Raw genomic sequence first — 27,074 nt, forward strand, 5'->3', positions numbered from 1 at the left:
GCTAATAACTCCTAGATTATTGTCCACTTGTGAGATTACTAAGAATATAAAATTTATCTCCCATGATAATGACATTAGAATATCAAAATATACAGTGAAAACTTCTAATTCATCAGAAAAACGACCTTTGCTAGTTTTGATTTGTTGGCTTCTAGCTAAAGAGAAACACTATATGAAATTTACTGATTTGTATTTACAACACGGATTTGATATTACGATAGTAACTATCACTCCATGGCAGCTTATGTGGCCTGAAAAAGGATCCAGAGTGAGTTATTAAATAATATATAAATTATACGACACTTAATTACATTGAATACATTTTACTTGTAGATAATTGCAGCAGATTTGTTGACATTCTTAGAAGAAAATCAGGATTATCAACAAATTATGCTGCATGGATTTTCTGTGGCTGGCTATTTATGGGGCGAAGTTTTAACTTATGTACATAGCAATCGTGAAAAATATAATAATGTTATTGATAGAATTATTGGTCATGTATGGGACAGTGCTGCAGATATTAGTGAATTTGTTATAGGCACGCCACGTGCTATATTTCCTAAAAATCCTTTGTTGCAATCTATAATACAAAAATATTTAATGTAAGCTACAACAAACATCTACATAAGTAGTATAAATAACATGTAGTAAATTAATTTACAAACTAATAACTTTTTAAAATTTTTAGCTATCATATGAAAGCATTTTACAAGCAATCTACACAGTATTACCTTCGCTCTAGTCAGATGTTTCATACAAATTTGATACGGAGTCCAGCACTTTTTCTTGTAAGTAATGTAGATCCTGTGGGACCAGTAAGTAGTAATATGAGGGTAAGAGATTCATGGGATTCCTTAGGTGTAAAGGTAAAGATGAATATTTATATGGGTATTTTTCTAACAATATAAATATTTCTTCCAATTAATCTCAATTTATTTAATTGCAGACTTATGTCAAAATATTTGATGGATCACCCCATGTAGGACATTATCGGAAATATCCAAAAGAATATATAGCAGAACTTCATGCATTTTTAAGGATGTTAAACTTAATCAAGAATAAAGATAAAATTACAGCCCAAGGCTAAACTGAAATAGATCATTGAATATAAATATTATTAATATCTTTATATTCATCTATGTCTATATGATATATACCATCAATTGTTATTTAATACCCATATATACAATTTACTAATATTATTTTTGCTATGTCACTTTAAAAATCAATCAATTTAATATATAATCAATATTAATATAGAAAAATTCTTACTTTTAAGAAATAAGAGGTATATATAATCTCATTAATGGAATATATTGTGTATCGTCTATATAGAGTAAAATGATCGTAATTACTTAAGGCGAAAGGATACATTAAAATAATAAGTATTTCCGAGACTGAACATATTCGTAATTATTTTAAACTAACGTCTTTGTAATATATTTTTGCAAAAAATGTATTAAAATATTTGTAAATTTTATTAAATTCGTAATTACGAATGATTTTGTACCTTTTTTATAATACAAATCATCGTTTTAAATACTAATATATACTTTATACAGTCAACTTTATTTATATTATTAAAAATGTGTAATTCAATCTGTATTATCTATTTTCGTTATGTGATATTTCTTTTTTTCTTTTTTGCAATTTTCGACGTTTTTTATGTTTCTGTAAAATTAAATCTATTTCTTCTGGATCTTTCCCTTCCAAGAGTAACTGTTTTCTCTTATTAATTATTTTTTTCTCATAAAAGTCAGCTTCATCTAATTTTATTTCTGCTTCTCTTTTTGCTACGGATACCTGAGTTAAGATTGTAACAACTTCTTCATCTACAAAAAATCAATTTGTTATATATATGTACATATATGAAAAACAAATTTTTTTATCATATTACACATAGAACTTAATGTTGGAAACTATCTTACCATCTATTTTGTATTCAATTAATTTTGTTCCAATAATACTTTCAATTGCATGTAATAATTTTATATCATACGGTGTTATCAGACTAACTGCCATACCACCTTTACCTGCTCTTGCTGTTCTACCAACTCTATGAATATACTCTTTTGGTACATTTGGTATCGTATGATTAATTACTAATTCTACGCCAGTTATATCTAAGCCTCTTGCCGCGACATCAGTTGCTATCAAAATTTTTATGTGATTTGATTTAAATTTATTAAGAGCTGCTAAACGTTCTTTCTGTTTTATCATTGCATGAAGTGCAACATTTATAAATCCTACTTCATTTAATGTCATAGATAATAACTGACAATTCCTACAAAAATAACATATTTCAAGAAAACTTTCAAAAGAAATATATATCTACAGACATATCCCTTACTTGCAAGTATCTGTAAATATCATAATGGATCCAGTCTCATTTGTTGTGCGAAATGTTCTTACAACTTCTACAAGAAAAGAATCAATAGCATCTTTAGGACACAAAACATAACGTTGATCAAGTTCTTTTACCGTAGCAATACCAGATTCATCTTTTGCTTCCCACATAAACACCTTAAACAATAATAATAAATAATGTGTGTGTGTGTGTATGTGTATATATATATATATATATATATATATATATACACAGGCATAATAACAGATACAAATATAATTGCTATACCTTCCCAGGGGCAAGATGTTTTGCTTTATCAAGAGCATCTGTAATTGTAGCACTAAATAACAAAACTTGTTTTTCTTTAGATAAAGTTGGAAGTATAACTTTCAGTTGTTTATCAAAAGATCCACCTAATAACCTATCAGCTTCATCCAATACTAAGAACTTAATTTTTTCCAGAGAAAATGTATTACAACTTTCTATATGATCCGCTAATCGTCCAGGAGTTGCCACGACTACATGTGGTTTTTTTGCTAATTCTAAACCTTGTACCATCATATCCATTCCTCCGACAATAACACATTTTTTCAAATTGATTGATTTTCCAATAACAGCAAATTGATCAGCTATCTATAGATAACACATATTGTAGATTGCAATCTCATGAAAATTAAAAATTTGTTTTCAAGTGTTTTTTTAAACATACTTGAAATGCAAGTTCTCTTGTAGGCGTTAATATGAGAGCGAAAATGCCATAAGGATCTTCGCACAATTTCTGTAATATAGGAAGTGCAAAAGCAAGGGTTTTACCACTTCCTGTCTTTGCACATCCTATGCAATTATCGCCAGCAAGTATACGCGGAATACATTGTTGCTGAATTGGTGTAGGTTTCTTCAATCCTATAAATGTAAAAATATAAAATTATCAATTATCTTTTTGCATAAAAAGGTTAGGTATGATTTAGATAAGATCGTATACAACAGTAAAATTAAATATTTAATCTTGACGTGCGTTAATATTGCTTCTACTTATGATAAAAACATATAATATATATGTACAAATATATATACATATTGTAAAACACAGAAAAAAGTAATTATTTTTACCCATAGAATTGCATTGAGTAATGATCCACGAATTAAGATTTAGATCGGTGAATGATTGACAATCGGTAATCATTTTACAATTTCATGTAGAATAATTATTTAAACGAAGACGAAATTGGCAAAATATAAGAAAATAATATAATATCTTTTCAATAAAATGTCAAAAACCTGCGTTTTCTTGCCAAGCACTTAACGCATGCTTCGCACACTAAATAATGGCGTAGCGATATACACACACACACACGTATATATATATATATATATATATTATAAAAAATTGAAAGCTCGTTAATCAATGTTGTATAAAATAGAATGTTAACAAAACAGTAATGGTATTAAGTTATCTATATATTTAAATAATATATATGTCTATATATTATTTTATAACATATAACATGATATATGATTTGATATAAATAAAATATATGATTCGTAATATGTGGGACCAACTTCATCAATGGACAGGAGACACTAAACAATTTGAAGAGTTCATATGAACATGTGACTTATTCTAATTAAAGCCACTTGATCTGTTTGTATATATACTCGATATCTTTCAATCTGTTTACTAGTATTATTCCTGTTTATATTCCCGCTAAGAGCAGTTGATACAACAAAAGCTATGCTATGCTGTACATTAGACATGTTCTAGGGCATATATCACTTTGTTTTTGTGATATCAACCTGGCAATAAGCAACTGATGCTGTGATAATGAATTATTTGAACTAGAAAATGGAAGGTATGCATTTGATATATAGACTCGGCGAATGTAATGCAGCAGAAGCAAGACATCTATATGGGGATTCTAATCGTTTCTCTAATAGACATCTTCCAGACAGCAAAACATTCCAGCGATTAGACGAACATACAACGAGATACAAACTCTTTTAAAAGACCAATGTTAGATGCTGGTAAATCCGTTAGTATTCGAACTGTTAATCTCAAAGAGTCGTTTAGAAAATATTGGAAGAAAGAAGCTCGACAGGCTCGAACGTAACTTGGCCGTCGAGAAAGAAAGAAAAGAAAATTACTTTAGTACTAAATGAATGCTATTCTTTATGACATCCAGGATACATAGATCGTGTATTAGTCTAGATCCTCGTAAAATAATAACAATGATAACAGTCATAAAAAAAAAATACGTCAACTAAAAAAAGAGAAACATAAAACATACATGACGCAAAGAAAAACAGATTCATATATATATATATATATATATATGCACATACACACACACATACACACCAAAGTAAATACAACAATACAGTCAAAGAAACAAATCGAAAAGAGGAAAGAAAAGAAACACGTTTATATATGTATGGAATATCGAGCGAATATTGCGTTACGTGATTGATTTATTACTATATCTTAAATCATAAAAAATAATAATGTGATAATATACATTTTATATATATATATTTTTTTTTCATAAATCATTTGTCGAATTGCTCAACAAAGACAACAATACAATTATAATGTACAGATGAAGATGAAAATATGTTGAATTACTCCGATGAATATTCAAGAATATTTTTTTCCCCTAATGTCGTAAAACTCGTCTATAATTATTATAATAATTATAATGACATTGCACCCCGCAGTCTCGTATGTGCTAAAAAAAAAAAAAAAAGGATTTTTTTAATGGCAGTGATGTAAATTCTGCCGACAATGAAAGTTAAATATTTATGGATTTAATAGAGTTATAAGATAATTTTAATTTTGAAAATTTACTCGTACGTGTCATTTCGACTCATAATTTTCTTGTTCGGTAATACATTTTTTAACGCATTCAAAATATGGACGTAGTATTTCCTTCATCGTGCAAATCCATCGAAAATACGTTATTTAAACTACATGAAGAACCACAATTTTATAATCTTCTATTGTCACATGAGTCTTTTTCTTTCATCATCGAAGTTTAGACAAAATGGGCCGCTACGTTTAGATTATATTTGAGATAATCAATCCATATAACGATTAACGTTATTATATAAAAAAAATTTTAATAAAATTCTATAAAATTCACAGAGTATTGAAATAAATATAAAATAAACATTGTTTATGTACTTTTCAATTTTAAAGAAAAAGAAAAGGATCTTAACAAGTAAAAATGTTGATCTGATAAAATCCATTTTGTTTACCTTTTCAATTTTACATGCTTCTTTGTTAATTTCATTCACTATTTTATGTAATTTAATAACTTGCCTATCTATAGAATATAAAAGTTACATGTAAATCATTGATTCTTGAATATAATTAAAATGATAAACTTGTCAGTAAATAATTTATTACAAAATTAATTTAAGTCTTCCTATTGTACCCATTACCTGTTTTCATGAGACATTGGAATAACATATTGAGGTGGCAATACTCATATTTTGTCGACTTAAGTATTCTCCAAAGAAAGAGAAAACTAAGAAAAATATTTAGTATTATTTGATAATATTTACATTGATTTTGTCACAAAAATCATTGATACGAAACACATAAAAATATATTAATGATTGCTTGTTTTCATCGTGTTTTGTACCATAGCCATGCAGAAAAGAGGCACAAAAATAGATATAATTTTTTACATATTAACTATTAGAGTTTAAGTTCTGTCATATTATTTTGTATTTATTTATATATATGTCACTATGTTAATTCATAAGTATTTATAGTAGAAAAAGCGATGTCTAAATCATATTACATGCAAACTGAAACAAGTTTTATGCAAATATAACTCATAAATATTTTTGTTGGAATTTTCGATATTTCTTCTGTTGGTGTCATCGCTGCTTACTTTGTTATTTATTATTATTATGAAGATATTTTTATTGCAATCGTAGTGATATAGAATCTGTCACTTGTAATTCCCCTTATAATTTGTCATAAGCATAGTTTCTAAATAATAAGCAAATATACACCTAATTATTAAATAACATGTATAATACAGATCCAAATAGTACTTATATTACAAGTAACGGCCCATTTAAATAGTAAACTTATACATTATACCACATAAAATATAATTGAAATAAGAACCTTTATCTGGTAAATATCTCAATAAAAGATTACAATTTTATGTACAATAGCATATGCTCACACCAAAAGTATGTGCATAATTTCTTTGCTATTTGATGAATTTTAAAATATTTTAAATAGGCTGTAATTTGTCAATAAACATAACAGCCTTTTACTATTAGTGCTATGTTAGCGACTTCGATTATAACGTATAAATTGAAGTGATCACGTCACGTTATACTGATAATTATAACAAAAAATGTAATATTCGAAAGATATATTATAACGATTGCTTATAATCATCAAAAGAATCTGGATATTCAAGTAAGCATTTCATAGCCTGCGTCACTAACTAAATTTTCTTGTAATACTTCTTCATAATAATTTTAATGATAGCATTCAGTATACCCTGGTATGTGCAATGCTTTTCTTTGACATTGATTTCGTATCAAGGCATTGTAGTACATCCAGATACAGAATACAAGTATGAATTCTTTTTACACACAAATATGTGTGTATATAGTTTTCAATAGGCACCAACATACACACATATTTATATATAATATAAGTATTATTTACAATATTATCATGACATTCGATCACGCATTTGGGAATAATAATTATTATATACTAGCTATTATTTAGCCAATTCAATTATTTAGTATTAATTATTATACATAGTATAAGTGTATGGATCCTCCTCTTTGTCCGTGTTGCCTGCAGTAACACACAAAGACACAGTGTGTAGTATACCTTGTCCTACTTAACCAGTTCTTCACCATTAAAAAAGAATATAATATTATATAAATTTTGCATGAGAAAAATGTTTCCATTCAGTTTATTAATTTATGTTTCAAATTGCAACTAAAATATGTATTTCTTAATGTTTTATCATAAAACATCAAAGTTGGAGGAGAATAAAGTATTTCAGACATATATATCTATCAATATTTCGTTTACTAATCGGCACGGTAGAAATAAAAAAAAAGAAAAAAAAAAAAAAAAAAAAAAAAAAAAAAAAAAAAGAAAAAAAAAAGAAAAAGAAAATTGCTTCATCTAAATTATGATCATTTTTATTAGCAAGTCATTTTATTTGTGTAATATCTTTATGTAGTTATATGAAATTATTTTGCACAAATATCTATGTGTTATGGACTAATCTTACGATCTGATATAATTGGCCAATTTTTGTTTCACATATGGAATTTATAGGTGATATTTCTTTTGTTTATATAAAACCAACATCATATCTTGTTCAATTTATAACCATATTTGAAGAACATTACTAGGCCTTTAGCTATTCGTTGTTATAGGAATAAGTACATTTTAATTTATAAAAGAACAAGGAATAAATTAGGAAGTTAAGGAAAATTGAAAATATGGAAAATGTGACAATACTAATAGATCATTTTCTCCTTTGTTAATAATAAATCATAAACAATAGTCATGAAGTCTTAAAGGACAAGGAGGCTTAAACTCTCGTGCATAATTATAATCATAATAATAGTCTGTTATAATCAATGATGGTGTATACACAATGAATTTTATAGCTGTTAAGAATGTGGCAGATCAATAGTGTGTGTTTCATTTCCAAAAATTAATCTTAATCTTTTCATAGGTGGCGGAGGCGGATCAAGATTTAATTCGCGTTTCTTGTGCCGTCTTTCTCGATCCCGAGTTTTATGTTTCTTCCGCCGTTTACTTCTTTCCACTCCTTCAACGCGTAATACTTCGTATTCAGGTTCATAACTGTCTTCACTTAGACTAGTACCTGATTCTACAATATCATCCAAAACTGGAGAACGTTTCATACGTAATGTGAGCTTTAATCTACCACCAGTTCTTTCAGGAGTTGTAGGACAAACTCGACAATTACTAGTATCAGTCTGCCATTGACACTCGGATAACGTTGATCTTTTTTCTATACTACCATTGTTGCAAACAGTCAATCTGAAAAAATAACACTTCAATTTTTGTTTATATATAATGGATAGTAATTAAAAGTGTATGTGTATATATATATACATATATATATACATACATACATACACTTATATATAAATACACACATATATATATATATATATATATATATATATGCATTTATATAAAATAAAAAATCTGAAATTGAAAGACGTAGCTGAAAAACATACCTTTTCAAACTCTCACCAACATCAACAGAGTTTTCCCTTGATTGGCTACTGATATCTGTTTCTGTTGAATGACCCAGACTATTAGACGGAGGCCATGGCTCTTCAGGCATCAATATCGGAGGATCAGTTTTGTTATATTCGTTATTACACTGAACTTCTTGTAAATGCGACGAAACTCCAGATATATGACGATTTTCACATTTACCACGTCGTATTATTGATGGTATACCAATATCCTCCAAGTTACTTTCTTTTTCACTAAATTCATATATATCACCCTGTATGCCTGAATCATCATCCGCTACTCCAATTTCAGAAGTCTGTGGTCTTTGCTGATCCCTCCTTTGACTCCTTGTCAGTCTACTTTTTTCTTTTTCCGTTTTAGCACAATTCTTTGCTACCACTGTATTTGCACTATCTTCCGTACGACATTGTGTAACATTTACAATATCATTGAATCGAGATTTTGGAGAACGTTTTGTACTTTTCTGACTCTTTCGTGATTTTAACGGCATGTCTGTTATCTCCTTTTGCTGATGCGTGGATCTTTTCATTGTAAAACTACAACTATCCTCAGAATTTGTATCATTAATACTCGCATTGCAGTCATTTTCTTCAATTCTACTTAAGTTTGTGCTAATTTCTTTTGCCATTAGAAGTTTAGATTCACTGTCTGTTGTACTGACTTCAGGTATTTCACAGTCTTCAGGTTTTATATCCACTTTGTTTTGAATATTTTTAAAATACATATTGCCTTTCGGATCAAGCTCATTTGTATGATCCAAAACTGCATTACAAGACATTTGAACACTTTCACAATCACTCTTTATATTGGCAGTATCTTTAACGGTATCAAGTTCACAAAATCCAACAGTAACAGAAGTATTCGTTGGATCACTCACAAGATTTTCCACCTTTTCTTTCACTCTATCACATTTATCCACTATTATTATACTTGCAGTATCCATTTTGTGACACTCATCATCAGATCTGATCTCACACGAAATAGAAGGTGTTCTACTGGTTCCTCGAAAATCAATATTCCGAGGAATTTTTCTATATATCGGTGAATTATAACAATTGAGCTCCTGAGGAAATTCATTATATACAACATTACTATCATCTTTCACCTCATCTACTAACACTGATTTGGAACATTTTGTTAACTTATTAATACAATTATTAGATATTTTTTCAGGTGTTTCACAATGGTTGCCTTTTTCATTAACATTTTGCGTATTCGCTAAAGTGCAGCAAAAAGTGTTAGATGTATTTGTATTTTGTAAAGCTGGTTCATGATTATTTGTGGCACTTATATGATCAACGTGAGGCAGGGATGTGGAACTTACTTGAACTGAATCACAGGAATTTGTACTATAATGTCTTTTTTTATAACTGAAAGTGTCAATATTACTTATAATATTTGGATCAACTTCTATCGCAAGCTTAGGTATTCCTTTCTCTTCTACGTTATCGTTACTTGTATGTCTCGTATTTCCAACAATTAATCTAACAGAACATTCTTTCTGAAAGGCAGAGGAAGTTAATTGCTTTGATGCATTGCGAATTGAATTTCGAAGATCAGACTCAAAATTCGGAGACGAAGATGATGTATTATGGACATGATGTTTCGGCACTCTCGAATACACGGTTTCTTTATTTGCTATTGTTCTATCCAGTTCTTCTTTATGATCACTTGATTCTGCAGAAGTTTTTTCTATAGGTACATCCAAACAGGTAGACTCAGTTTTGTCATTATTCTTTGATCTTTTGGATTCTGTTCTCTTTTGAAGCCTGTATATAAGTGCATATAAAATCAATTTAAACATCAATTTAGTATGATAGTATTATATTTAATTTAATTGGATATTACCTGGAAGCCCTAAGACTTTGACCAGTTTTTACATTTCTTTCATTGCCGTTGTTTTCACATTTGTTATGTTGAACCTTGTTTCTAAGATTTCTTGTCACAGAATTAGTACTTGTATAGGGATGAGGTCGAGAAGTTTGCAAGACATTTTCTCCGTTATTTATCGATGGTTGCTGTTGAGCAATATCTGAAAATCTACAACCTTGCGCAATCAAAAGTTCCGCGTCATACTTCGTAAGTCCCTTGCGTCGCAATTCTTTCATACTAAGAGATTGCGGTGCAATAGCTGCATTGTCAACAAGGACTGCATTTTTTTCAGTTAAAGCACCATCAGCTTGTTGTTTATTTCTACCCAATGGTTGCTGTCGATGCTTTGTTCTATTGATGCGGTTATCTGTTTCTCTCAAGCGGTATCCTAAAATGTTTCAAGATTTTTATGACAAGTGATATAAGATTCTTTCAAAACACTTTGTGTTTGAACTACCAGAAGAAAGTTCTTCTCCAGGTTTTTGGCTGGCAAATGCTCCGGTTCCTCTTCTTTCGCATGTTTCACATTCGCAATAACAATTTCCATCTCCAAAGAAATCTTCTGCGTAGAAACAAGTTATTTCCTCACCTATTTCGATATCTCGTAGTACCTTGACGCACGCGGTATCTCGACCAGTAGCTACAAACTGAGAATATATAAAGAAGTATATAAATAATATATTTTATACATGGATTATTGGAAAATAAATCTCATTAAATATGACAAATATATATTTATTAACTTTGCAATTGGCTCTGCAATCGTGGTTTATATATGCAGCAGGACCTAACCACAATTGTGCACAATTTTTTCTGCAACTGTACATCACTGAAAAATCATTTTTCCCTGGGTGGAGTAGTGCAGCTTCCTCCTATGAATAATAAGTTATATTATTATTTCATAATAAGTCTATTCAGAATTTTCCTAATAATTTGTCCTTAATTTGACAAGCTCCAACAAACCTTTTCACTAAGTTCTGCGATACAACCAACAAGACAAGATATTTTTTCATGCTTCAACCACTTACGAGTGGCACATATCTTTGCTCCTTTTTGCTCTTCTAAACTATATCTATAACATGGTTCAATGGCAAATCCAGAATCCTTATCGAAAACTCTCAAATACCGATAAATCTATGAAAGTATGGACAATTTGTAATCTTTCTAAAATTCACATCAAGAAAATTCTTTTTAACGTTACTTACATGTTTCTCCAAATTGATCTGCTGCTGTTTGGATTTAGTGTGTGGAAGCCTTGCCCCCCAATCCCCACCCATAAGTTTTTTATAAGCCTTTTCATAATTTTGAGTTTGGATAAATTCACAAATAATTTTGCGTAAGTCTTCTTTGTTTGCTTTGGGCGGCCTGTATCTAGAATTAAAGAAGTACATAAAATAAAAAGTAAACAATAAAAGACCCCACAGAATAAAATCAAATTACAAAAATTAAATTGAATTAATTTTGATTAATTTATATATATATATATATATATATATACATATATATATATATATATATGTGTACCTTATATTCATCTTGTGAGTGGTAAATCCTAAATATGGATCTAGCACGAGGGAAGTAGCTAGGTCATCGTTATCTGAAAGTTCTTTTGGTGTCATTCCACCTCCACCTCCACCCCCGTTATTAAGGGCATTTGATTGCATTTTTGCACTAACAGATCCACCTAGCCTTCGCTCCTGCTTCCGTGCTGCAGCTGCTGAGCCTTGGATTGACAAGCAATCTACCACCATTCTGCAATCCTGACTTTTACTGCACAAACATATGATAAAGTTATGACAGTTTGCAAGGTATATGTCACATGTTATTTCATAAAATTGAAGTTATCATTCGTAATTAGACAGAAGGACATGCTAATATATTTCGATCGATCAAAACTCGTTGAACGTAGACTGAACAGGGAACGTATAGAGTAAGTAGTAAATATAACGAACTCATATAAGTATTAATTAATAGTAGTTCCAGTTGAATCCAAAAGATAGGCCAATTAGAATCCGATATAGTCGAGAGAATTTTTCGTAATAAAAGAAAATAAAAGGGAAGGAATAAAAGATGATTAAAGAAGCAGGATGAATTTTTACTTGAAAAGTCATCGCGACCGTCTTGCGAGACAGCGGTTGGAAAAAGTTTTGTATAACACAGGCGTTATCGATCGAAGCGCATACTGATTAAACCGTTTTGCATCGTCGATCGAATGAAGAGAAGTAGAGCGAGTGTAAGAAAAACGCGGCCGTACGATCTTTCGTAATGTTTTTCAGTTATTTTGACAATTGTACTGAAAGGTAGGGACGAACGACGACCATGCCCTAAACGCTAATGGCGCAGGTAGAACCCGAGCGCTTTGCACGGCTCTGCCTTTTCGGAAGAGAAGCGAGCCGCAAAATGGATTGATATCCTTTGTCAGTTAATTCGTCGGATTAAGGAAAATGCGAAGATTTCGCCAAGGAGCATACTTACCACGAAGGAACGCTCCTTATAGCAGTATTCACGCATTTTCCCAATGATTCTCGACTATTTTCGGGCGCCGCGAAGACGCGTTCGGATCTATCATGGCAGATCCGATCGCGACGCACACTTTCACACTTTTTTGAGTAACGATCGAATCTACAATTCGTCTAACGTTTCCTATCGTCGTTGAGTTCGAGTCTACGCGAACTCGTTCCTTCTCTTTACGAAGGTAGACCTTCGGCGAGATCCTTTAATCGAGCTGATACGAGAGAAAATCCATCTTTTTGAAGTATACGACTGTCGCGTACGTCATGCATACACATATGTGCACTCTGGAATAGGCAGAGTACGATCATCGTTTAGGGACTTTGCTCAATGGACCATCGTAATTCCGATTCCTTCTATCTTTTTCTTTTTCTTGTTCTTTCTCTCTCTCTCTCTCTCTCTCGCTCTCTCTCGCTCTCTCTCTCTCTCTCTCTCTTTCTCTCTCTCTCTCTCTCTCTTTCTCTCTATCTCTCTCTTTTTTGCGCGCGCTCTCTTCTCTCTTTCCCTTTCTCGTTCTTCTATTTTCTTGAATATTTCATTACACGTAATTTTAACGTAAAATGTCCAAAGGATAATCTTTCGTGGACGATAACAAGATTAAAAGTGAATTTCTTGTCGCGAGGTCGGTAGCTTCGTTCTATCTAATTTAAAGGGATTTGACATGTGCTGCTACTATCGCGTGTTAAGAAAGTGTCTAGAAGCTTTTAGTGATTTATTGCTTTTTATTTGGTATTTCTGCGTTACCATAGCAACCGTACATTGGTGTTACTCTTTGCGTCTTTCTGTAACTTAGCAACATTATCAAGATATTTCGTTTAACAATAACGAGGAGTAATGATATGCAATTGGTTTTGTATGTTAGATTAATTCATTCTTCCTAAATCGAACATTTATATCTAAGTAATCAAATCTTTCTTTTCGATGAAAATGAATAAATTGAGAGCATTTTATAAAAAATCAAATTTTGTAAATAATAAATGAAATACGTAAGAGAAAATATTTAACGAATTCTTCATTTCGATCAAATGCAAAGTCTAATGTTGGATTTTATCTATATGTGATCTTATCTACTGTAGATTTTATATTAGCGATAAAGACTAAGAATCCCGCTGTTATCATATACTGGATCCGTAGCTGGATCTTAATGTAGCCCATAGATCTCGTAATGCGCATGCGTTTATACTTATGACCGAAGCCACAGATTGGAAGGCTCATGTCAGTCAAAGTTTCGAATGTTATTCAAGCACGTGTTTATCGTATTTGTACTTTCATTCTTATCGCGTATATAAATATAGTATTCATAAAACTTAAAAATGACGCTTAAATCCATAGAAGAAAAACAAGATTATATGAATAATTTAAAAGATGGACTCATTGATTTTGTCGCTGGTTCACTCGGTAAATTTGTAATAATAAATTTCACATATCGAGTCACATTATCGTATATTATATTTTTCTTCCTAATTCTTTCTATTAAATGATGTCAGCTTAAGAATTTTGTACAATCGTCATTTATAAAGTGACATCTCGTGACTTGCAATTTTCCTAAATTGTTTCCAAATAATCATCTCATTGATATTTTTCAATGAGACAAACAATGTTCAATAGAAACAAAGAAAACAATGTTGGACAATCAATACAATGAAAATAAGTCATGATAATAGTTTTGCAATTGAAATCTTTTATTTTAATAGGTGGAATAGCATTAGTATATGTTGGTCAACCATTGGATACAGTGAAAGTAAAAATGCAAACATTTCCATCGATATATAAAGGAATGATTAATTGCTTTGTAAAAACAGTAAAAACAGATGGAATAATAAGAGGTTTATATGCAGGAACTATGCCTGCTGTTGTAGCTAATGTAGCTGAAAATTCAGTATTATTCACTGCTTATGGTGGATGTCAGAAAGTTGTTTCTAAGATATTAGGTAAATATTTTTTCAGAACAGCTGTATTATTCATTATAAATCAATCTTTTTTTCTAATTCCATACATATAAAGGTAAAGAGAAAGTCGAGGATCTTAGTTCACTAGGCAATGCATGTGCTGGATTTTTTGCCGCGTTCTTTTCTTCGTTAACATTATGCCCAACGGAACTTATAAAGTGTAAATTACAAGCAATGCATGAAGTGCAAAGTCAAATGGATATAGCAAACAAAGTTATGGTAATGAAAAGAAATCCGTATACTTTTCCATATACAGAATATGTTGTTTCGTGTTAATAAAATATTATTATGTGGATATTAATTATTATATAGGCACGAATAGGACCATGGGAGTTGACAAGAAATATTCTTAAAGAACAAGGTATAAGAGGTTTATTTGTGGGGCTAACATCGACCATAGTCAGAGAAATGCCAGGTTATTTTTTCTTTTTTGGTGGATATGAAGTTACAAGAGAACTCTTAGCAAAACCAAATCAAAAGAGAGATGATATTGGTTGGCAGAAAACAATGGTAGCTGGTGCTGTTGGTGGTACGGTTCTCTGGCTTGTAATTTTTCCGGCAGACGTAGTTAAAAGTAGAATACAAGTCAGTAATATATATTTTGACTTATTCAATGATTTTTTCCAACAATATTTAATAATTCTGATATTTTTTATTAATCTTACATTATAATTTATGAAGGTACAAAATCTAAAAACACCTGCCTTAGTAGTCATGAAAGATATTATAAAACAGGAAGGAATTGGGGCATTGTATAATGGCCTAAAACCGACTTTAATAAGAACAATACCAGCGACTGCAACGTTATTTATAACTTATGAATATACTAAAAAGCTAATACACAGATTTGTTAATAATTAACTTTCTTTTATATCATTCCTATTTGTTAATGTATGTATATATATATATATATATGTGTGTGTTACTACATCAGGATATATTAAAAGAGAACAAATGAAGAATAATAATAATATACAGAATATACTGCTTAACTTGATCATCTCAAAATATCTCTAATGTTTTAATTGAAGTAGCATATTTCATATCATATAAGATTTAAAAAAATCTTTTTTCATTTCAGTGTCTTAGACAATTTTATAATCAAAATTATTATGGGAAAACATTTAGTCAAAATTAATGATAATTACTTAGTACAATTTTATGTATATATAAAATATGTGTATAGTATTAAATTTCGAAAGTTTTGTGATTTACAGAAAATCTATGATCCAGAGTAATACTATTATAAATAGTAGAATCATTAGAAAATGCTGGATTGAAATTTTTAAAAATGTTAATAATGCAGAAATGAGATATCATGATCTTGAAATCATATACTTCTTTTCTTTTTATTTATAACAAAGAATTAAATATATTCTATTTAAAGATTTTTACTACTTATTAATGTAGAACACTTTCTATAATTTTAAAAATCATAGGAACGATTATGTTTAGAAAAAATTATTTCTTAATACATGGTGTGATACAGGGTTTATTTTATAATATGCTATATGTTTCATATATATGTGAACACATGGAATTTCATATATATGGAAACACATGGAACACATCATAAAAATAGAACACATGGAATTCAGTTGCTAAGAAATGATCGAGTTTATAGTAAATGAACATTATATTAAACAATAGGTCACATATTATAAATATAGTATTAAGCATAACATTATTAATGTAACATTAATTTTTCAATGAAATTAAATTTGTATAAAGATAAGATAAAAATAGAAAAAATACAGTTTATGCATTTGTTATAAGATTTTTCAAATATTTCTCTTTCTCTGTTATATTTGTATATTTCAACCACTCATCACCTCTTATCTAAAATATAATTCACAAATTTTATTTTATATTAAAATTAACAATTTGCATCAATGTAATCATTTTCTTGAATATAATGTTAAACTTACTAGAATAGGTGTGTATCCAATATGTTTCAATTGCCTTAGTTTTGCCATTATAATACCTGTTGGTTTATTAGTTTCTCTAAGCATATGCTTATAATGTATTATGACAAGTGCTATCCATTTTACATTTTTTGGAAATGTATCATTTATTTTCTTGATGTCAACATCAGGTATTTTTGATAAAATTGATTCAGCTGAGATGAAATTCTGATTTTCATCCAGACCAAATATAATATGATTTTGTAGAAAATGAGGTAATATTCTACCAGTATATAAATTTATATCATTTACAATGATTTCCTAATAATAAATTATTGTATTATAGTATCATTTATACACAGTAATTTTTTCATTGAAATACAAGTGTAGGCATACCTTCAAGACATATACAACATCATTAAATATCTTGCGTACTATGGAGTTAGTGTCCTTATCCATTTTCGCCCATTGTCGCTATTAAAAATGCAAACATTATTAAAATGTAATTTATTAATATATATTTTATTTATACACATATTCTAAGTTTTATATATATATATATATATATATATATATATATATATATATAAGATATGCACAGTATTAATAAATTTTTTAGTACATACTAACTACATACATACCTTTGTTGAAGTTAGAAGAATACCTGCTGGAAGGAATGGACCAGTATACTCAGATTTTTCTGTTTTTAGACAATATTCTAACATAGTATATTCCCAGCCAAGTATGTACTCATTAGTTCTTAAGTTTGTATAAGATGGATCAAATGCTATTTTTATCAAATGGAGGGGATATATACCTGTACTTGCTAAATATCGTAATATATTAACATACCTCCATGTGTACCTATAAAAGTAACATTTCAAGTAACATTAAAACTTGTCTACATTTAAAACAAATTTTAAGAAATGATAAAAGTATAGTATTAAAAAGTACAGTTTTAAAAAGTACTTACTTAAGTATCTCTGAGTTATCATTAGATACACGACTAGTAATTTCCTCAATTATTTTATCATATATAGGATGTGTAGTGTCAACAGAGAATGTATTTAAGGCATATGTTAATTTTTCTATGTCTTTCAATCTTGCATCCCTTATTTCATTATATATCCTAAATAATTGCATGAAAGTTTTATTACTCTTCATAAATTGGTTTGTTTATTTAATTGATTTAATTTTTTGAAGAAAAGCATATGCTTATCAATTTAATCTGTATTATACATATTTATAATTACCTTGTTATAACTATATCCAGTAATGACTCCACGTATATATGTGCTTTAGCATAAATATGTATTATATGAGCTAAACATTGTAAACTGAGTCTTGGAAGAATTGGTATAATACTATCTAGTAACATTTTTAAGTTAATCATTTCATCATAATTCATGCTGTACCTATTAATGATATATACAATTATTTTATTATTATATTATTATTAATTATATGTAAAATCTTAGTAATATATATATATATATATATATCAATAAATCATTACCGTATCAATTTTAATAAAGCTGCTAGGCTGATATTATCCACTTTGTTTATTTCACAGATTAAACGATTTATAATCGCTTTCAAAAATGTAGTATTTCTTATTCTTGTCTTACTTTTAAAAAATCCCATTGCTATTATACCCAATTCATTTATAGAAAAATCATTTAAATGTTCTTCTAAAATGACTTCTACTTCATACATATTTAATGGAGTTTTACGTTTAATATTAACAAAAAACATAAGTTGTATTAAATTTTTCGATGTTAATTTATTTAGCTTTGAATTCATTTTTCTCAATAATTTCCATATAAAATGACTGCATTTACACATATTAAGACAATAAAATGTATCAGCTATTAAAAACATTTTATCAATAGGCCAATATTTATATTGTTTTTCACAATACACATCAAGCGATTTAATTAAAACTTTAAAATCTTTTGTATTTTTCAAATATTTATGAAATGGTAATAAATTGATTAACACTTCTTCTAATAAATTACCTGAAAGATTATCAATATTTTTCTTTAAAGGTTCGAAGATACGTTCGTATCTTATTTCGTTAAAATCATGATCAGTTTTATTTATAATATTATGTGACAATATCCTGAGATCAGAAACTAATTCGACGATGTCAACTGTCGACCAATCTTTGTTTAATAATTGTTCTGCTTTTTCGTCCGTAACTATTACTTCACATTTTCTTTCTGGCACAATTGTTTTATTAAAATAAATACAATTTTGAAAATATTGACGAGCATACTGATTTTCTGTAATTCTATTATTTCTATTTACATCATTGCAATATAAGTTTTGTTCTATGGATTGTCTTTCCTCATTATTAAATTGGTTAATCGTCCGAACATTAATAACATAATTGAATTTTATTGTGGATCCTATCATATTATTTATTATTCCTGATTTATAGTTAATATTGCGAGATAACCTCAATACTAAATGTTCACAATTTCTAAACTCTTTTTTAATAATCGCTTTTATTAAATTATTCATATTTAATAGCTGATTCATTTAATTATGTAGAAAAAAAAATAAAATGGATGTTTTTTTATTTATAATAACTTCAAATAACAACACAATATTATCTCAGTGTCATGAGGCTCGTGCGAAATATATGTATACATATTATCAACAATGTGCTTTCTAACGGGAGAACATAGAATCATGCGCATATCAGGTTATATTCTATATATAGGTATATATATGTTTTTGATTGAATTTTCCTTTGTTTACTTATACAACATTAAAAATGGGGAAGTAAATATAGGTAATTAGATTGAAAATGATATAATGATACGATACTTCATTAATCTTTATTACTTGGAGGAATAAACTTTCATTATTTGTACATAAGGATATTCGTACTTTCGACACACATATATCATATGTAGATGAAAATAGAGAAATTTTGACATTTTACAGAATATAATAAATATATTTCTTTATATTTTCTTTTTATTTTTATTTCCTTGACTATATCAAATGAATATAGATGATACAATGTCTATGTTGTTGTTCTACATTATTTATTTATTTCACAAGCGAAAAATAGTAAAAATATATTCGCAAAGCGGAGAAGACAAGGCGGAAGGAAATAATTCTTCTTCTTCGATATACTTCTCAAGAAAATCAGTACGTATTTTTAATTTCAAAATTTTTATATGCATATACATGAGGAAATAAATGTACATAGATTTCAATACGTAAATAAGATTAAAAGTCAATGTATGAAATATGAGCAAGAGAGTAAGGCATTTATAGAAAATTAGAATTTGTGAGATATTTGCGCGTAACACATGACATTTATTTCGCCATTCTTCAAATTAATAGTCGTTCGAGTTGGTCAGGTCTGACGGGAAGATCGCATCGATCAACGGTATTCTTAGGTTGTTGTACTTCCTTCTTCTTGATTGTTTGTCATAATCCGAACCATAGATATCGTGGATAGTATCCAGGCTGACTCCCTAAATAAAAGAGAATCATTCAAATGTCTTCGTCTAAAGATTCATCTAATAATAAGTTAAGTTTAGCAGTTAAACTTACGCTCTCGAGAAGACTTTTCCAAAATTTAGATCTTGGATTCGAGACGATATGTCGATTCGTCTCTTGTGATTTCATTTCGCCGTCCAAACAATTTCTATCCCTTTTGGATTCATCGCATTCTTTATAAAGTCCAATTGTATTCATTCGTTTTCTCAACATCTGACCTCGGCAAGTAGGATGATAGGGAAATTTTCTATAAAATAACGATGAATATTTAAATTATATTATTGTCATATAATAGTTCCTTATTTTTATTGCATATTAATTATTAGAAACAAATGCGTGTACGTACTCGCAATCCACGTCGTCGAACCAACTGTAGTCCGACCATGCTTGAACACAGCAAACGAAGAGAGGGATAAAGATGATGCATCGTCGAAGGAAATTTTTAAACTGAAACATTCATTGTTGGATTCATGAAACATTCATTATCATTTGTTGGATGATAAATTTGAATTCATTTATTCAAAAGCATTATAATACGAATACTAGCAACTTTTATATTATATAACTCTATACATGTTTATTTTGCGTGTCTGTGTGTTATATTTTTGTTATGTTATAATTAGTGAAATTAAGAATCGTATTGATATAAGAAAAAACAAGCGTCCGATATTTTTATCTTTTCTAGGACATGCGTCAATTTAAAACAAAGAAATCTCTGCGGTCGCTTCAAATATAGTTTCTCTTGTTAGTTTCAGTAACGAGTACGACGGGAATTGACGAAAAACAGTGTTGTTTCCTTCACATAAGAGAAAAAGTATAAAAGAAAAAGAAAATAATTTGCTCCTATAACTGGATATATGTTGTCCAACATTTCTCTTGAAAATAATAGGATCTTACGATAGAAGAAGATGTTTCTATCGAGTGTCCACCACACAATTTCTCATATTTTTTCTACAATATTTGTTCGAGTTACAGCGGTGAAGTCTCAACACATGATAAGCACGCATGCACGCACGCACACACACACACACACACAGACACACACCATATTCGGAATAAAAAAACGAACGAAAAGACAAAGAAATGAGGAACATATGTCCGAAGATCGTCGAAATGAATAATCTTTATTTGTTATATCGGATACTGATTCGAGGAGATCGATGTCCCTATATATTTTACAATGATTCTATTTACGTTATTTTATCCGATACTCGAATTATTATAAGAAGACATTAAAATTTTCCTCTTTACTCCTCAAAGTAGGATGGCAACTAATTGTAAATAACTATCCAAAGGATTGACGTACTGATCACGTAGTGTACACCTCATAAAAGAGTATCGCGTGATGCGTTTTTCGAATATGCGACCGATAGCTTTCTTGTCCTCGGCCCTTATCCTTGTTTATCGTTATTTGTCCTACAATAAGTACGAATATCTACCTACAAGAATACTTATTTCTTTCATCATATTCTTTGTATTTGAATTTCGCGCCTGGATTTTCGAATACTTAAAACCTTCCAAACGATCTCATTTCTCACGAGGGAACACATAAAAATTTAATCGATTATACGATATTCGATAGTAGATATTTTTCTTCGAAGGATAATCGCGTCGATTTTTATCACTTAATAAGTAGCAATAAGCGGTAAGCAAATACGAATATACCAAATTGTTACCTCCCCAAAGATTACTTACTCGCAGAGGGGTAAAAGAATATAGTGAGATCATAAAAGAAATTTTGCTTCGGCATCGATCGTTTTTCCCTTTTCATTTTATACCGCATTTAATAAAGTTGGAATATTCAAACAAAATCGCACATATATTTATATATAATAACGTTGAGAGAAAGAGAGAGAGAGAGAGAGAGAGAGAGAGAGAGAGAGAAAGAGAGAGATTTTGAAGATATTAATGCATTCGTATTAATCATACGTTCTCGTATCGTTAAATCAATAAAGTCCATTTTTATGAAATTAATCAATTTTACCTGAATGACGATTTAAAATAAGATTTAATGTAAGTTCATTTGGATAAAATTTTCTAAGGATTTTATTGCGGATCATTAGTTTGCCTCAGCCATGGATTCGCACGTCGATTGAAATTTTATCAAAAGACCCACACACACGTACATGTTAGAGAGAGAGAGAGAGAGAGAGAGAGAGAGTAGGTGTTTACGCGACGTCGCAGCTGACTGAATTTAGTTAATTAGCGGCAATCGAAATTGCGGAAATTATACAAATGGATTGGTGGTATAGCTCGAAAAAGGTCGGTGGTAGCCGCAACAATTGCAGCGTCTCCTTTTCATAGAAGGATGTATTTTGACGATTTGCACAATTATTTATGAACGATCATCGATGTGAACGTTTATTAAAAAGCAAATTAATGGTTATTTGCATCAATATACCGAAATATTTCTAAGCGAGCTTTTGTATTGATTCAACGAAAACGATATCGAAGTTTTTCGAAAGTCATAGTAAATGGAGAGTAAATTGATGGATTTATGAAATTGTATAAAAAACGTTTGTTCTTTTGAAAAATATCACGTAAAAATATTTTGCTTATAAATACAAGTTTATTTATAAACATTTCGGACATTAGCGTTGATATCGGTAACAATATGCTTAATGAAAAATAAATCTTATGCCCCGGAATATTGAGGAACATACCGAGTATAACGCGTTCTTTCTTGGTTACGAAATATTTACATTTTTTGAAGCATCGTACGACTGCTCCGTAACATTAGTAACATAGCGTTGAGATCATTAGTCATGATCATTAGCAATTCACTTTCTCTCTCTTCTCTCTTTAGATTTTTATGTCAAGCAATGTGCGTAAGGTGTCAGGATGACGATTTACGATCTAATTATGCGGCGACGTACAAGCCCTGTATAAAGTAACACTATGGGGTCACGTTATTAACAAGATTAATCAATAAATCTTTGAGCACGAAATGCGCTCAATTCGCGGTACACGATAAGTTCCGTTGATCGGTCGAAATGTTCGTACTTTGATTAGATAGATTTCATATTTTATTAGTTAATCGTCTATTTGTATTTCGCGAAAATGAATTGGAGAAGCGACGATGAAATTCTTGCAATGGACTTTATGATGAAGACTTTAATATCAATTTACAAAGCCATAATAAACTCTTAATCGAAACTTTTAGCTGATGTTTGTAGAGAAAGATGATAAACTATGTTCACAAAGCCGAAATCTATTAAAATAGATCATCGAACATTTTCGCAATCGATAGTGGTCTAGCCAAAGAAGGAATGACGCGACGTTTACCCAAGCGCGAAGGTTTTTCCGAAATCGGAGAAGTAGTGAAAAAAGATATCAAATAGATTGTAAGATGAGAGATGGTTAAACGATTAGAAAGCGAAAAGAGAGACAATAGAAGGGAAATTTTAATTGATTTTTCGCAAAAACGTTTCTATCCCCACTGACTCGTGATATCCGGTTAAAGCTCCTACAATAGATATCTTCAACGTTAACCCTGTCCACCATTTCCGAGATTCTTGTATTACCGGACTTCCTTTAGGCGAAACAAAAGATAAAACAATGATTTTGATTTTAGGAACTGCTGTCGTCACGCTTGACGAAATCTACACGAGTATTCTTATTCCATAAGAAAATCCATAAAAAGATTTCATCATTTGGATTGATAACGAATTAACGATCTAACAAAAAGGATGATAGGTTTGGGTTTTACCCGATATTCTTCGATATGGCGAAAGGAGAAGAAAGAGAAAAAGAGGAAGAGAGAGAAAGAGAGAGAGAGAGAGAGAGAGAGAGAGAGAGACAGTAATAACAATAGAGATAGAGATAGAGATAGAAACGTAACGTAACGCAGTTTCTCTATCGCGGATGTAGGACGTAGCGGCGACTCTCTGTCTCGTGGCATATAAAAAGATTCCTCCTTCTTCGGGCGTCCCTCTGTCGCCATCGAATCTTTTCTTTGCTTTCGCACAAAATTCTAAGGCACTTATTTTTCGATTCTATCAAGATCAATCGACGAGGTCGTGGACCGCTCCGATCTTTACGCTTAGAATCTCCGATTCTTTACCTCACGTCAAGCATTTAGCCTCGTTTTCGTCTAATCTCGTCTAATATCCTAATTCATTAGCTTGATCCACGAGAGTCTTCTTAAATCACGAATCCTTTTTACCAAATTGCTTTTTTTATTCTTCCACCGTTTACTCTATTCCTCGTGCTTTCATCGCGGTTTATCGTTTACAAGTTTTCTCCTCGGTTGATCATATTACACAGCATAATTACAAATAAATTATCGTTGCATTTAAATACAAGTTTAAAGAGGATAAAACATTTATTAGATGCCTAAATAGATATTTCTGTAACAAATCCTGATAAAATTATTTCGGATCAATTTTGAATAGATTAAACTCGCAAAATGAAAGTTAATCCAATTTTCGTAAATTCGCAAATACGTAATAACGTACGATCGGACGCAGGAAAATGAAAAACTCTTCAGTTTTTCTATATTTTCGGAAGAGCAAAGTTTACTTGGCAACCGCACAAGTAGACGAAGCATCTTGGATGTAGCTATCTATCTATGTACATACTTGTTCGAATTTTCTCTTTGTATAGTGGTAATCATGAATAATAGAGAGGATTTTGCATCAAAAGTTTGTTAAAAGTGCAAAGTTTTTTATTCTAACGTTTAAGTACCTACGTTGAATGAAATTTATTCGCGAGTACTATGTTTCGAACTCTTAAATAACATTCTAATTATATTTTTGGCATGTAGATACTTTTTACAGATTTTAATATGATTCGTCATCGACCTGTATACGAGGAAATGAACGAGCGAAAGCTTAAAAAATTTTCGTAGCACATTTTCCGAAGTGAATTTTACGAGCGGTTAGACGTAGCTAATACGTTTGCGTTTTCGATTGCTTTTTCGACATATACGAAACGAAGGGTTATAAAGGATTGCGTCCGAATCTAACTTCCTGCTCGAGGCGTAATGATCTATAAACTAATAGTCGTTGAGAAAGTTGTTTAACGAATTTCAATCTGCTCTCGTTTTCTCGGCATCGAAAAGATTATTTTGTTTTTTGAAAGAATACATGTAAACACCACGATTCGTCGTTTTACGATTCAATTTTCGATATCGCAACTCGAACGAAGAAAGAATTACTTTAATTCACTTTAAAGTGAAAAAAGATGGAAGTATACATTCCAGACTGTTCTTAAAAAAGGAAAAAGAAAAAAAAGGAAAAGTAAGATCGTCACTTTCTCCTGCATATCACTTTTCGATATGAGACTTAAAATTAAAGAAACTCTTTAATAATCTTCTTAAACATAAAATACAAAACGCACTGACATAAAAGAGACGAAAGAAGAAAGAAAGAAAGAAAGAAACGGAGTCACTTTTATGATGAACTAATGATCGAGAAATAAAATGAAAGAAGAGGAATAGAAACAAGCGGAGAGTTAAATTTTAATCCTCACCGTCGACATTTTTGCGTTGGAAATCTTCAAAGTCAAATATCTTGTGGCAGATCTTCTTATTCTGAGGATTCTCTTAGTAAGAAGAAGCAACCACCACGAGGTTTTCACGAGGCACGAGTTTCTGTCGAAGGTGGCGGGTTGCCGTTCACTGAATAAATAAGGAGGGGGATGTTGGTAGCGTGGAGTTTGGAGGTTAGAGGGCGAGTGATTGGTCGAGCTTGCGCGGGCTACATTTATACCGAGCGCGAAGCTCTCACCCCCTTCTTGGTTCTTCTTCCGTACCATCAAGAGATTTCTCCTACAATTCTATCCACCATTGTCGATGCTTGCACCACCACCACCACCACCACCGTCACCACCACCAACACCACAAACCACCACCGTAGTCGTCATCGTCATCCTCGCGTTTCTCCTTTTCCTTACAGGGCGTACGCAATTCTTATTACGTCATCGAGCTTAGTCTCCACCCGATTCTATATATCTAATTTTATTACGAAATTATCACATGTTTCATGAGCTATATTTCTATATTTATTCGTAATAAAAGGAATAATACTTCACGTTTTTCGTTAAGATATTAGTAATTTAAACGTCATGACATATTTGATCACGATAGTAGTAGATATTGACAGGCATATAAGGCTCTGCAAATATAAGGAGTAGCAAGAAAGTATTTTGCTTGTCGTTAAATATACAAAAACATTTAATCAAGAAGAACATAATCTTAATTCTATTCATCGCTTTCGTCGCGCATTTTTAGGATTCTTCGGAATGAGCATCGAAGCTACAGCTAATCCATCCAGCAGCTGACCCATTAGCTGGTCCAAATTCTAAACCAGAAGCAATAAATATAACTATTGATTAACAATTACATTAATTCGACTATCTCTTTGTTACGCGTCGGTATGTTTATTTACAAGAACATTTTGTAATTGAAATGTTTGATAAAATGTCTTTTATTTATTATTTCAGTCTATTGCATGATTGACTAAAAAGATATTGGATTAACTTATTGTTTATTCCTAAAGTAAATTCACGATGATATTACAGAAAATCTAACGAAACCACGGACGATGCCAGAAGAGGGAGAGAGACAAAGAGAGAGAGAGAGAGAGAGAGAGAGAGAGAGAGAGAGGGAGAGAGAGAAAGAGAAAGAAAGGAAAGAGAAAAAATATAGCCGGCAGACTCCGCGTCTCGACATC

At 30.5% G+C, this 27,074-nt stretch overlaps 6 protein-coding genes across 11 annotated transcripts; 2 read left to right on the forward strand and 4 right to left on the reverse strand.

Annotated features, from left to right (window-relative positions):
* Nucleotides 1-144: 144 nt before the first annotated feature.
* On the reverse strand, nucleotides 145-3,701 carry LOC124950257 (probable ATP-dependent RNA helicase DDX49). Its single transcript, XM_047496717.1, has 8 exons — nucleotides 3,458-3,701; nucleotides 3,057-3,250; nucleotides 2,636-2,980; nucleotides 2,351-2,523; nucleotides 1,929-2,284; nucleotides 1,511-1,832; nucleotides 732-804; nucleotides 145-580 (listed from the first exon to the last, which is right to left on the reverse strand). Exons 1-6 carry the CDS (start codon nucleotides 3,528-3,530, stop codon nucleotides 1,606-1,608), a joined length of 1,368 nt encoding a protein of 455 aa, XP_047352673.1. The 5' UTR covers nucleotides 3,531-3,701; the 3' UTR covers nucleotides 145-580; nucleotides 732-804; nucleotides 1,511-1,605.
* LOC124950259 lies at nucleotides 318-1,599 on the forward strand. The gene is made up of 3 exons (XM_047496721.1): nucleotides 318-602; nucleotides 689-866; nucleotides 947-1,599. Exons 1-3 carry the CDS (start codon nucleotides 391-393, stop codon nucleotides 1,085-1,087), a joined length of 531 nt encoding a protein of 176 aa, XP_047352677.1. The 5' UTR covers nucleotides 318-390; the 3' UTR covers nucleotides 1,088-1,599.
* Nucleotides 3,702-4,857: 1,156 nt separating the features above from the next.
* Nucleotides 4,858-13,679, reverse strand: LOC124950253 (histone-lysine N-methyltransferase Suv4-20). Of its 4 annotated transcripts, XR_007101301.1 has the most exons (10): nucleotides 12,990-13,676; nucleotides 12,039-12,284; nucleotides 11,720-11,885; nucleotides 11,478-11,648; nucleotides 11,258-11,386; nucleotides 10,972-11,161; nucleotides 10,491-10,902; nucleotides 8,618-10,411; nucleotides 5,600-8,414; nucleotides 4,858-5,070 (listed from the first exon to the last, which is right to left on the reverse strand). XR_007101301.1 is itself a non-coding variant. In XM_047496710.1 (9 exons), exons 2-9 carry the CDS (start codon nucleotides 12,263-12,265, stop codon nucleotides 8,018-8,020), a joined length of 3,486 nt encoding a protein of 1,161 aa, XP_047352666.1. In that variant the 5' UTR covers nucleotides 12,266-12,284; nucleotides 12,990-13,676; the 3' UTR covers nucleotides 4,858-8,017. The 4 variants fall into 4 exon arrangements, 3 of the variants coding, with proteins under 3 accessions (XP_047352666.1, XP_047352667.1, XP_047352668.1); XM_047496710.1 differs by having other exon boundaries at nucleotides 4,858-8,414; XM_047496711.1 differs by lacking the exon at nucleotides 12,990-13,676 and adding an exon at nucleotides 12,614-12,968 and having other exon boundaries at nucleotides 4,858-8,414.
* Nucleotides 13,680-13,769: 90 nt separating this feature from the next.
* LOC124950258 (mitochondrial ornithine transporter 1) lies at nucleotides 13,770-17,435 on the forward strand. 3 transcript variants are annotated; one of them, XM_047496720.1, is made up of 6 exons: nucleotides 14,112-14,423; nucleotides 14,720-14,956; nucleotides 15,030-15,193; nucleotides 15,287-15,335; nucleotides 15,420-15,559; nucleotides 15,656-17,435. In XM_047496720.1, exons 1-6 carry the CDS (start codon nucleotides 14,339-14,341, stop codon nucleotides 15,833-15,835), a joined length of 855 nt encoding a protein of 284 aa, XP_047352676.1. In that variant the 5' UTR covers nucleotides 14,112-14,338; the 3' UTR covers nucleotides 15,836-17,435. The 3 variants fall into 3 exon arrangements, with proteins under 3 accessions (XP_047352675.1, XP_047352676.1, XP_047352674.1); XM_047496719.1 differs by lacking the exon at nucleotides 14,112-14,423 and adding an exon at nucleotides 13,770-13,878 and having other exon boundaries at nucleotides 15,287-15,559; nucleotides 15,656-17,431; XM_047496718.1 differs by having other exon boundaries at nucleotides 14,126-14,423; nucleotides 15,287-15,559; nucleotides 15,656-17,431.
* Nucleotides 15,474-19,546, reverse strand: LOC124950256. Its single transcript, XM_047496716.1, has 7 exons — nucleotides 18,395-19,546; nucleotides 18,132-18,293; nucleotides 17,852-18,007; nucleotides 17,520-17,742; nucleotides 17,275-17,352; nucleotides 16,903-17,199; nucleotides 15,474-16,813 (listed from the first exon to the last, which is right to left on the reverse strand). Exons 1-7 carry the CDS (start codon nucleotides 19,420-19,422, stop codon nucleotides 16,733-16,735), a joined length of 2,025 nt encoding a protein of 674 aa, XP_047352672.1. The 5' UTR covers nucleotides 19,423-19,546; the 3' UTR covers nucleotides 15,474-16,732.
* Nucleotides 19,547-19,715: 169 nt separating this feature from the next.
* On the reverse strand, nucleotides 19,716-26,236 carry LOC124949662. The gene is made up of 4 exons (XM_047495157.1): nucleotides 25,873-26,236; nucleotides 20,747-20,847; nucleotides 20,455-20,647; nucleotides 19,716-20,375 (listed from the first exon to the last, which is right to left on the reverse strand). Exons 1-4 carry the CDS (start codon nucleotides 26,155-26,157, stop codon nucleotides 20,235-20,237), a joined length of 720 nt encoding a protein of 239 aa, XP_047351113.1. The 5' UTR covers nucleotides 26,158-26,236; the 3' UTR covers nucleotides 19,716-20,234.
* Between the last annotated feature and the right edge of the window lie 838 nt (nucleotides 26,237-27,074).

This window comes from Vespa velutina, chromosome 6, assembly GCF_912470025.1.
Source record: "Vespa velutina chromosome 6, iVesVel2.1, whole genome shotgun sequence".
NCBI classification, from domain to species: Eukaryota; Metazoa; Arthropoda; class Insecta; order Hymenoptera; family Vespidae; genus Vespa; species Vespa velutina.

Excerpts from the sequence above, each read along its gene's own strand:
- LOC124950259 (XM_047496721.1), top strand. The coding sequence starts at position 391 with ATGCTGCATGGATTTTCTGTGGCTGGCTATTTATGGGGCGAAGTTTTA. Across the intron at positions 603-688 it reads ATAATACAAAAATATTTAAT|CTATCATATGAAAGCATTTT; the intron begins GTAAGCTACAAC and ends TAAAATTTTTAG. Across the intron at positions 867-946 it reads GGGATTCCTTAGGTGTAAAG|ACTTATGTCAAAATATTTGA; the intron begins GTAAAGATGAAT and ends ATTTAATTGCAG.
- LOC124950257 (XM_047496717.1), bottom strand. The coding sequence starts at position 3,530 with ATGATTACCGATTGTCAATCATTCACCGATCTAAATCTTAATTCGTGG. Across the intron at positions 2,981-3,056 it reads CAAGAGAACTTGCATTTCAA|ATAGCTGATCAATTTGCTGT; the intron begins GTATGTTTAAAA and ends TGTTATCTATAG. Across the intron at positions 2,285-2,350 it reads ATATTTACAGATACTTGCAA|GAATTGTCAGTTATTATCTA; the intron begins GTAAGGGATATG and ends TTATTTTTGTAG.
- LOC124950253 (XM_047496710.1), bottom strand. The coding sequence starts at position 12,265 with ATGGTGGTAGATTGCTTGTCAATCCAAGGCTCAGCAGCTGCAGCACGG. Across the intron at positions 11,649-11,719 it reads AGATCAATTTGGAGAAACAT|ATTTATCGGTATTTGAGAGT; the intron begins GTAAGTAACGTT and ends ATACTTTCATAG. Across the intron at positions 8,415-8,617 it reads GTTGGTGAGAGTTTGAAAAG|ATTGACTGTTTGCAACAATG; the intron begins GTATGTTTTTCA and ends TTATTTTTTCAG.
- LOC124950258 (XM_047496718.1), top strand. The coding sequence starts at position 14,339 with ATGACGCTTAAATCCATAGAAGAAAAACAAGATTATATGAATAATTTA. Across the intron at positions 14,424-14,719 it reads TTTTGTCGCTGGTTCACTCG|GTGGAATAGCATTAGTATAT; the intron begins GTAAATTTGTAA and ends TTATTTTAATAG. Across the intron at positions 15,560-15,655 it reads TAGTTAAAAGTAGAATACAA|GTACAAAATCTAAAAACACC; the intron begins GTCAGTAATATA and ends TAATTTATGAAG.
- LOC124950256 (XM_047496716.1), bottom strand. The coding sequence starts at position 19,422 with ATGAATCAGCTATTAAATATGAATAATTTAATAAAAGCGATTATTAAA. Across the intron at positions 18,294-18,394 it reads GCTTTATTAAAATTGATACG|GTACAGCATGAATTATGATG; the intron begins GTAATGATTTAT and ends TATCATTAATAG. Across the intron at positions 17,353-17,519 it reads TTCTTCTAACTTCAACAAAG|CGACAATGGGCGAAAATGGA; the intron begins GTATGTATGTAG and ends CATTTTTAATAG.
- LOC124949662 (XM_047495157.1), bottom strand. The coding sequence starts at position 26,157 with ATGGTACGGAAGAAGAACCAAGAAGGGGGTGAGAGCTTCGCGCTCGGT. Across the intron at positions 20,848-25,872 it reads CCAACGCAAAAATGTCGACG|TTTAAAAATTTCCTTCGACG; the intron begins GTGAGGATTAAA and ends TGAATGTTTCAG. Across the intron at positions 20,648-20,746 it reads TTCGACGACGTGGATTGCGA|AAAATTTCCCTATCATCCTA; the intron begins GTACGTACACGC and ends GTTATTTTATAG.